Here is a 10,476-nt window from a genome sequence, read left to right as displayed (position 1 = left end):
AAAAAAAAAAAAAGAGGAGTAAAGATTTCAGAGACATATTACCAAACACAACCCTTTATATTGCTTAGTATGTCAGACAAAGATGAATAAGACTAGGGTGCCCCTTATATGGGGATCACATTATGCTGGAAGAGACACAGACCCCACTCACTGTAAGACAGTATGGTGACAAGTATCCCATGAGAATGTCCTGACAGTGACAGCACAATGAAATGAAAAGACCTGGGGAAGAGTTTACAGATACAAAATGGAATCAATTCTTTACAGATGAGGAGAAATTTCAGGGGAGGGCAGAAACAAGGGTATTTCAAGCAGAGAGAAGATATTCCCAATAAGAAAGGAAACTCAAATACTGGTCATACACAATACCATTGAGAGTCTTGCTCAGAGATTTGGACTTTACCCGTTGGCTTCAAAGTGGCATGAGTGGGCGTCTTGGAATAGAACTGAAGGCTGCAAGTGTGCACAGACTACAGGCCAGGTGGAGCCTGAGTGCCCCTGCTCCTCAAGGGAGTGGGGAGAAGGCCAGAGGCAGCGTAGGGAGAACGCCAGCATCCTAGCATGTAGAAGAAATAGTCGTGCTTTCATTAGCCAAAGGGAAAGGTACAGGGGATGGAAAGATTTGGATGAAGATTAAAGTTTCACTCACATCAGTAGAAATGCCCTGGGAAAACAATCTAATCAGACGTATTCTATAGATATCCCAGGACCCTGGGAAGAGTAAGTCTGGATATCAACCATGCTCCTCTCAGAACACCCGAGAAAGCTCCAGGACAACGTGAAAGAAACCTCAGCAACGGAAACCACAGGAATCTGTGACACTGCTCAGAAAGAGCAGGTTACGAAGAGGTCAGTTACAAACTCATGGAGAGCAGCAGGGAAAAGAAGAGTCAGTCAAGAGCATCACAGAAGGCAAAGGAGAAGCACTGTCTGGGGTCAACCATTTTCTTACCAAGTATTGATGGATACTGGTTTCAGACTGTTTTTCAGGTCTGAGTGATTCGACTCGTGTTCGTGAAGCACAGAAACAATCCTGGAAGTCAGAAATACTTGAGATAAGTGAAAAGCATGGCACACATACAGGCCTGGCTTGTGTATGCAAAAGATCCAGGATCAGGGCTGGAAGCAGAATCAAAAGCCAACCCGGTAGAGGTACTGATGGGGATGGGGCAGGGAAGCAGTCAGGCGCACAGATGGCAACGTCACTCCGTTAAGGTTGTGCTCAGTGCCATCTCTGTGCCTTGCCTTCACTTTTCTTGAGGTTATGAATCTATTTTAACTGTTGGTCTTCATTTATAAGTCTTTTAGCACCTCATACATCTGCCAAATTCCTAAATATTTGGCTAAAAATGATCATTTTCTGACTATTAAGCTAAAATCTATTTTGCTGTACCAACAGTTTTTATCTTTTTTTCAGATAGTTTTGAATATAAAGAAGCATGCTTTTCTACATTAAACCATTTGTTTAATTATGAACTTAATGAATATATTTGTAACCAATTTTTATTCTTAAGGTGACAAACATGTTCAACTCAAAGCAAATTAAGAGACTTGCTTCTATTAGCAAAATTTATATTTTCCTGAATATCAATTCATGGTTCTACTATCAGGAATTGCCCATAATGAAATGTAATATCTACATTATCTCTCCCATCATCAATTAGTGGAATGATACTGCTCTATTTAGGAAGGAAAAAGTTTAGGAGTATGTGAGAGGCGTTTACAGTAAACGATTCTCTAGTGCCTCATCCCCATCCCTGCCCCCAGCCTGTGTGAGCAGCAAACACTGCATCAGGTGATTCTCAGAGTGCACTCATGTCTATTCACACTACTGTCAGTTACAGGAGTAACCACGGCCTTTCTTTTACAATGCACCAAAACTGCTCAACAACTAGTGTTTTCCAGCCAGGCCAAAATATAATTATTTTAAAGTGAATTCAGAACTGGGAGTCTCGGAATTGTCACTCAGACTAGGGGACTAATGAAGGGTACTACACGTCTTTTCTCATTTGCGACATGATGTAAAACTAAGTCTTCACATTCCTTTAGGACAGGGATCAACAAACTCTGCTCTACCTCACATTCAGGTTTTAGCTGTTTTATTTTTCGTTTCCACACTGCTGACTGACGGCTGCTCTTGAGCTACTGGGGCAGAAGAGCAGCATGCTTTATCATCTTCTGGCTTTTACACAAAGTATTTGCTGACTCTGCTTTAAAGAATGAAGCATTTTAACACATTTTCCAGATACACACATTTAAAGCGCTGTGTTATATATTTCCCATAAAGAGCATCTGCAGTCTCCTGATGTCACAGTTCTATCTCTCAGCCTGCGTGGCTGTGAGAACACAATGTCAGGTGTGAGTTTCCACACTGCTTCTGACCATGAGCAAATTTAAATGAGGATGCTGTTTGTCCTGCCAAGGTCCCACAATTTAAAGAATAAGATCGATGACTTAATATTAACCCATCCCTTCCAAACACTATACTGTATACAACAGAAAGTCCCAAGCTACTTAATCTAAAGCAGATGCCATGTATCTAACAGACAAATATATTCCATCTGTAGCTCATATAATGTAATAATTCAATTTTTTTTTGTCTGATTAAGCCAAAGGTTAAATGCTATACGTTATCTTACCTGCCTTAGGACACATGAACATTTATAAAAGTATTTTTGAAGTTTTAAAAAAAATGCAGAGCTAACTAGATATGACTGGCATCTAAGCAAAATATATGAAAACAAATAGATTTGGGACAAAGAATTGGAATAGTGGGTATATTTAAAGACAGTGTAGGAGAAACTTATTTTGAAAAAGACAAAACTCACTGAGAGTTTAACATCATTCTTAAGACCACAGGTTATTCAGGTCAAAGCATCTCAGAGCTTAAATCTGAATGTCTTTTGTTCCAGATCAAACTACTCTGATGGTATAACATTTTAACAAAACTTACCAAAAGAGACATTGAATCGCTTTAGTTCACAGAAAGTGAAAAAAAATCCCATCTATTCCAAAGAAGATGTTTCCTTTATCTTCCCTTCAAGTTGCAGATATAGCCCACTATAAAAACAAAAGCAAAATTATTTAGATTTACATAAACTCCTTGAAGAACTAGATGTCATAATTTATCAGATACTTAGACAGCTGCTCATTGGCACAAAGGCCAGTGCCATTTCTGAGCATCAGGGGAGTATCCTTTCAGAGACAGTGGGGAGGATGAAATGGCTGGATTACAAATAAATAAAACAACAATAATAAAAAAAGACAGGAAAAAAGCATTGTTCTGACCCGGCTCCTGAAAGGAAGAACGCTAAAGAGAGTTTCTATTTCCAAAGTCGCAAGATACTGCCTCTCTCCTATCTTTTTCTGCCCTGAACAAACATGAAGGCAATACAGAGAAGCAGTTTTGGATCGTCTTTATATAAGTAGTGCCACTTGAAAATAAATCCTAAGAATTTCCAATGATTCCATTTACAAGTAGACTTTGAGAATCTCTGCAGATTTCTGACTAACCACCTACTAACTCATTTGAGGTCCAGGATCCACAAATTTGAAACAGGGTTTGTAATGGGCTAAGAAAAACACTTTGTAGTTTTAATGTAAAGATGACGTTCTCAACTGTTGACAGACTCAAAATTAAGCATTTTATTATGCAAGCAACTCTTGTCCATTTTCACTGATAGATTCAGAACTTCAGCACGGTAACTTCTTCAGCTTCACAGAGCTACAAACCGACCACCCAAATCTTCTGGGTCTTTTCCAGTAGAGAGGGGCAGTATTTGCTAGAGTTGGTTGGTCCTTTCTAAACATCACCTCTTGAAACTGGTTCCAGTACTTCATCTTAGTCAAAGCCCATATTTGATCAAGGCATCCACAAATAGCTAAACAAAATGAGGAAAGGAAGCGTTTACAGGCCATAGATATTATAAAGTATTATCCAATGTTATTGCTTAGGGAAGAAGTAGATTTTCTCAGGAGAACCTCTGTAAGCCAAAGGTAGAGGAAGGAAAAGAAGGACTGGAAAACACACTCTTGCCACCTGCCAAGAATTAATGCCAACTTAAGGCATGGGGGTCGGAGGCTGGGTATGAGATGAGGAGAGCGATGCCTGGGTTGCCTGTCCTCCAGGATGACTGAGAGCAAACGGATGTATGACATTTTGTATACACTCTAAGATATAAAAAAGACAGGCATGGCAGGGCAGTGCTGGCATGCACCTTTAAGCCCAGAACTCAAGGCTACCCTGGTCTACAGAGCTAATTCCAGGACAGCCAGGGAAACACAAGGGAACTGTCTCAACAAACAAACAAACAAACAAAGCAACAAAGACAAGTGCAACACTTTAAGACAAAATATTGAGGATCATAGGAAAAGCAAGCTGGGGACTTGTGAATAACAATGAAAATATTCACAGCGTGTGACCCAGTAAAAGCTCACTTTTATTAATCTATTCTAAGGTAACACCCAAATAAGGAAGGAAATCGCACAGAGAACGTCTGTATTAACACACTTAATGAACAGCCAGTGTGGGATGGGAGCTGGTGAGTCCGGAAGACACCCCCCCCACACACACACGCACACACACACACACACTCGCACGCACACACACACACGCACGCACGCACGCACACACACACGCGCACACACACACACACACACACACACACACGCACACACACACAATTAACACCAGGCCCTGACCTGCTGCTGACTTCACCTGAGGCGGAAAGGTCTGGTGATTAATTCTGTGGTTACCATGACTCTGTATCTGCTTTACAGCGCGCTGTGTTGTTATTGGGTTTGTTGTTTTAAACAACAAAACAATTTGAAAAGAGTCAGGCCACAGTCTTCTAGAACTGTTACTACCAGTGGGGTGGTTTAATCTCAGAAGTTTTACTTTCGGTATGCCACACTATTAACAGATCATTTTTCAAGACATTTTGAGGTCAGGGCAGCAGCTGCACCTGGCAAAGGAGTTGCACGAAAGATCTGCTGTTAGTGTTTGCTATTATGCTAAGATTATAAATTCTTCAAAGTAAATTAAAAAAAAATAAAGAAGCTTGCTGAGGCTTGGTGGAACATGCCTTTAATTCCAGCATTCAGGAGGCAGAGGCAGACGCAGGCTGATCTTTGTGAGTTCTAAGCCGTCTTGGGATACCAACATAGTGAGACCCCATCTTTAAAATATGTGTGTATGTATTTATTCATAAATGTGTGCATATATATATATATATATATATACTTAAGAAACCTGTATTCCTAAACATAATGAGTACTTCAGTGTAGTCCCTTGCAATTGTACCTAAAAAGCAAACCACAATAAAGCTTTATAAATAATCTAATTTGTTGCATAATATAGAAGTCATACCCAGGCCTTTCATTTGAAAGGTTAACACTTTAAATGGACACCAGAAGGGCTATGTATTTACAAGACTTGGGTTTTGCGTTAATCGAGGTCTTCAATGGTCTACTGTTACAGGAAATGCCGACAAAAACAAAAACAAAAAACCTACCAATACTCTTTGTTAGGCTTCAAAATTACAGTAATTCTCAAGGTGATCTTGAAATCTCATAAAACCTTAACAAAGATCATAGCGAAGCACACAGCTTAATCCAATTTTCCAAACTTAGTATCATGACTCATGGTTACAACAAATATTTACGGAGTGCCAAGCACTGTGCTATGTAGGTGCTGTCACAAATCATGATCAAGTTTGGAGAAAAGGTATTTGACATAACAAACCCACGAGGGGAAAACAAGACATCAAATGTAAACACTGAAGACAAAACGAAGCCTGGACATTTAATTTGGGAAAAGGTCCCTTCGACGTCTCTGAGCAGACAGGTCTGGGGCCAGAGTGTCTTCAACTTGGGAAGTCGCCAGGCCTGTGTGCGCCACCAAAGGTGAGAGCTGGGGGAGCGGGGCGGCGGTGGCTGGGTTCCTGCACCTGGCACCGCCGCTGGGCACCCGGGAGCCCCGGCCCCCGGTGCGCTGGCACAGAGAGCGGGAGCGGGCGTCCCGCAGACTCCAGCGGCTGCTCGGCCGGCCGTGTCAACTCCGGTAAGGAGCGGAGGCGAGGACTGGCCTTGTAGCCTTCCGCGGTGCACCTACCGAGCTGCGTTCCCTGTCGCTCCGCGGGTCCCCACACCATCCCCTGCCGGCCTGCCTCCCCTCATTACCTAGGCGGTGACCAAGGCCAGCGACTCTCCAGACAGCGGGCGCTGAGGGGAGGCGACACGCGCGAGCCCCGGGACCTGCCTCGCGGAGGGGCGAGGCGAAAACACTAGGCCGGCTTCCAGGGTGAGCCTCAAGGCACAGAAGTGCAGCACGGCCTCGAGAAGGCCGGTCGGCCTGGACCTCTGCCCTAGCCCGGGGCAACCGGCCGGGACGGGATTCGCCCCACCCCAGCGGGGTCGGGGCCCGCCGCTCCGCCCCACCGCGCCTCCAGCTTCTAGCTCAGGAGTGAGGAGGCGGGGCCCTCGAGCTGTAGGCGGGACGGAAAGCAAACTACAGTTCCCAGAAGGCTTTGCGCTAGGGCCGCAAAGGCTGTTGGGAGAGTGGGTCTCCTTTTAGTTTCCCTAGCTGGGTGGGGGCTGCCATTGAACCGGCGTCACTGCAGCTCCAAGGTCGCCCGGTGATGATGTGAGGGCGCCTGCCAGTTCCTGCCACGCCCGGGGGGGTTAGCTCGGTGGCGGCGGCGGCAGCTTCAGCTGCTGCTCTCAGGCTGCCGCGCGTTAGGGGCTTCTTCCTGAGCGAGTGTGGGCGGAAGAGCGAGGACGCCGGGCCATTCCCGTGAGTAAGCTCCCGCGTGCTATTCGAACTTGCCCTTGTCAACTTCTCTCGAAGGCAGAGAAGCCTTTCTGTCCCGTGTTCCTCTGGTCCCCAGAGGTCACTCACGGAAGGATCCCGCCCCGAGATGGGAAAGGGATGTTTCCCAAGTGTGGGTGCAAACTGATGGGAACTGGGCGCTAGCCTCCGGGATTCACCCTATCTGCACCTCTGAAGATTGGCAGCTTCCCATCCTTTGCCAGACAGCGTCCATCTGGAGCTCTGTCGTTTTAGGATGAGTGGCTTTAGTGTCTGAACATTAAACCTTAAGCTCTCGGTGGCCATCTGTGATGCAAATGGGAGGAAAGGACACTAGAAAGAGCTCTTTCTTTATTGGGCTTTTCTTTGTAATTGATTTGGAACCAGACGCCACATGTCTTAAAAGAAAAAAGGAAGACAGACAGACAGACAGATTTAGGTTGAAGCGAAAAGAATGAATATTGGCAGGTGTGTTTTCCAGTGCCAGCACTTTTGAGTCCCAAACACTTTTTTTTTTTTTAAATCACAATTATGGCAGTGAAGTCAATTGCCTGCTTATGCATCTTTCTCTGCATCAGGAAAGATGGTAATATTTCGCTGGAAATTCACCTAGCTTATATGGATCACTTAACAAAATGAGCTAGACTCAGAGTTCTTGTTCTACCTTAGTAAAAATGTTTGTGACCTTTCAAATCTTTGCTGTCCTATTAAAAGTCTGAGCTACAGTGAGCTCCAAATAGCATATTAATGGTGGTGACATGACACTTGAAAACGAATTGTGAAGGACATTTGGTGGTGGGAAAGGGCAAAATTAAAGGCACTTTATCATCTCAGCCACTATCCAGCTTTCTATTTTTAAAATTAGGTAGTATCTGGCAAGCCTCAGACGTTTAACCAGCACATACAGACCTATGTGAAAGACAGTGCTCTTAACCATACCCATTTTTACTGATGTGATGTACACGGCTCGCTTCACCACGTACATTGCTCACTAGTTGCTCTGGAGACTTTCTGTAACAAGTCGAGATTTACACCCATACCTGCTTTGCCTCAAAGTTATGAATCAGGTTAAAAGACGGTTAAGAAGAATGTTCATAATTTGCTAGTACTCGCTCCATAATTCCTTGACTATGAATGCATCTGAAACTCCCACTTTAGCCCTCTGAACAAATTGTACACTCTTGTCTGCTAGTCTCATCCCTCATAGAACTGCTCATTAAGACACTAAGAGCTCATTCCAAATCCACCTGGATGCCTTTATGTGTTTTAAAAAAAATAAATGATAGGATTGGACCTGTATCACAAAGGTGCTTTCCAGTTCACGGTTTTATGGTTCTATGGTTATTATTCTTCACTGCAGATGCTTAACATCCACAGTCACAAAGCATTGTTATTCTTCCCTATGAATGTTTAACATTCATAGACATAAAGACTATGGAAATTGGCTTTTTAATGTTTTTACATCACTGCTCAGACTATCTTAGAGCAGTGGAGCATCCCCAACATTGAGGGATGGTGGATGGTAGCACTGTAGTTCTTGCTCATTCTCGTCTACAGCTCATTTACATCATCTGTGTGGTTCCTTTTTTTGTTTTGGATTTGTTGTTTTTTCTTGTTTTACTCTTTTGAGACAATTTCACTATGTAGCTCTGGCTGACCTGGAGTTCGCAGAAATCCGCCTGCCTCTGCCTCTTGCGTGCTGAGATTAAAGTTGTGTGCTTCCATGACTGTATCGTTTTTAAAATTACATTTGTTTGTTTGTTTGTTGCTGTGTGTGTGTGCCTGGGAGCATGAATGCATGTGGAAACCAGAGGACCACTTGTAGGATTGGGTTTTCTCTTCCTACTATGTGTGTCCTGGGGATCAGACTCAGGGTGTCAGTCTTGGTGGCATGCACCTTTGTCTCTCAGCCACATTGCTGGCCCTGGACCAGCTTTTGAACCTCATTAAGTTATCCTACTTACTTGGAAAGAAACCTGAGTCATTGACGTGACAGTCACATGGAACAGCTAGTCACGTCTGTTCAGACCTGCAATGTTCTTATAATATCAATAATAGGAAGCATAGGAATAATACGGTGTGTTGCACACCCAGCTGAACATTTTACCTAGTTATCATGGCCATAATAGCACCCGAGGTGGTTGTTGTTGGTTTGTTTGTTTGGTTTCAACAGGTTGGCAACTAAAGCAGCAGATGAAATGTACTCAAAATGATTTAATTACTGAGTGATAGCAGTGGCTGTCAAACCAACCAGGATCCAACCTTTACTTCAACATCTAAGCACTTAACTTGGTAACAAAACCTGAGTAGTTTTATTCTAATTCAATTGTGCACTATTGCAACTCTTTATTTAGATGGAAACTCAACATTAAGTGACTTCCCTACCTCTTTGGGGAACAATAGAGCTGGGATTTAGATCTTTACTTTAAGGTCCATGTTCTTCCCTCTGCTTCTCATCAAATGTTTGTTAAGTATTTTCTGTAGGTTGCTGTCCTAGATGATAAGGATAATCTTCACTGTTAAGAAATGTGTCCTAGAGAAGAGAAGCCAGAGTTCCGTTAGTGTATTGAGCACTATGATAGCACTGTTCAGAGGCTAGGAACAGAGAAGGGGCTGGAGGGGAAGGCAGAGGCGTAAGAGCTGTAAAGGGCTGAATTATGTTTTCCAAATTCTTAGGTGGTAGCCCAACCTAACCCTCATTGCCTGAAAACGTATCTGTATTTGTGTCGGGCTTCTGAACACACACTACACCTGCATAGGAAGAGTCAAAATTATCACCAAGGCCAAGAAGACAGGCCTCAGGAGAAAACAGACCTTCCAGTACCTTCATTTTGGACTTCCAACTCCCTCAACTAGGAGAGAATGTTATTTAACCTGCCCAGGCTGTGGTACTTTGTCCTTGTAGCCCCAGTAAATAATAAACAGGTGTCACAGGCGAAGGGCACGATGTACAAAAAGCCTTTGAGATGTGACTTGGTGATTCAGGTTTCACTATGAGCTTTGAGGGCTGAAGCTGGAGCCGGAGCTGGAAAGATAAGGGCGGCTTTGTATGAGATCCAAGGAGCTTTAAACTGAAGGGATAAAATGGAGGATTTGGTGGCAGTGGGGAAACATTACATGTGCGTTTTAGAAAGGCTGCGGCAATGGGAGAAATACTGAAGAGGCAACACCAGTTCAGGTGGCTGCTCATTATAAGGAACTTAAATCTCAAAATACAAGGCCCAGCTACATGTGGGGGTAAAGGCACCTGCTGCTTTCATGGTCCCTGGATGTCTGTCCTCTGGCATCACCTGTGTGCCTTGTCATGGACAAGCACATACACACAGCAAATAAACAAATATAGCAGAAATTTGTTTTAAAAGTCATAGACCACCTTAGGCCAGCTGACTTAGAATTTGCATGTATCTATTTTGACTTAAACTTTGGCTTTATGATTAGTTTTTTTTTACCTTTGCCTGCATAGATTGTAAAGCTTTACACAACTATCACAACATATTCAGTAGTTTGCTACCCTATGAAGTGATTTTTGAAGGTATCTTTTATCTTTAGGACTCTTTTATGGTATTTATACTCTTATAATCCCTTCCTCTGGCTGCCTATGAAATATGTACTGTTAACCTCCATTCTGAACTCATAAATATATAGGAAGATAGGTTAAGTAGTTTTTC

General features: G+C 43.3%; 2 protein-coding genes across 4 annotated transcripts in view; one reads left to right on the top strand and one right to left on the bottom strand.

The window, feature by feature from the left end:
- The window catches only part of Stradb (STE20 related adaptor beta), a 21,041-nt gene extending 14,537 nt beyond the window's left edge, over positions 1 to 6,504 (bottom strand). The window contains exons 1-3 of the mRNA XM_021166319.2: positions 6,181 to 6,504; positions 2,954 to 3,060; positions 953 to 1,033 (exon numbers count right to left, since the gene is read on the bottom strand). Of these exons, the coding sequence (XP_021021978.1) occupies positions 953 to 1,033; positions 2,954 to 2,965 (93 nt within the window). The 5' untranslated portion in view covers positions 2,966 to 3,060; positions 6,181 to 6,504. The remainder of the gene's footprint in view (positions 1 to 952; positions 1,034 to 2,953; positions 3,061 to 6,180) is intronic.
- The window catches only part of Trak2 (trafficking kinesin protein 2), a 65,465-nt gene continuing 60,706 nt past the window's right edge, over positions 5,718 to 10,476 (top strand). The window contains exon 1 of one of the 3 annotated variants that reach the window (XM_029480070.1): positions 5,718 to 5,904. The gene's annotated coding sequence lies outside the window, so the exon portion shown is untranslated. Of the gene's footprint in view, positions 5,905 to 6,553; positions 6,794 to 10,476 lie in introns of those variants that run through there. The other 2 variants (XM_021166246.2, XM_029480072.1) reach the window with 2 other exon arrangements.

Source organism: Mus caroli, chromosome 1 (assembly GCF_900094665.2).
Source record: "Mus caroli chromosome 1, CAROLI_EIJ_v1.1, whole genome shotgun sequence".
Taxonomy (NCBI): domain Eukaryota; kingdom Metazoa; phylum Chordata; class Mammalia; order Rodentia; family Muridae; genus Mus; species Mus caroli.
The sequence above is the reverse complement of the archived record's forward strand: the minus strand, read 5'-3'. Positions and strand labels throughout refer to the sequence as shown.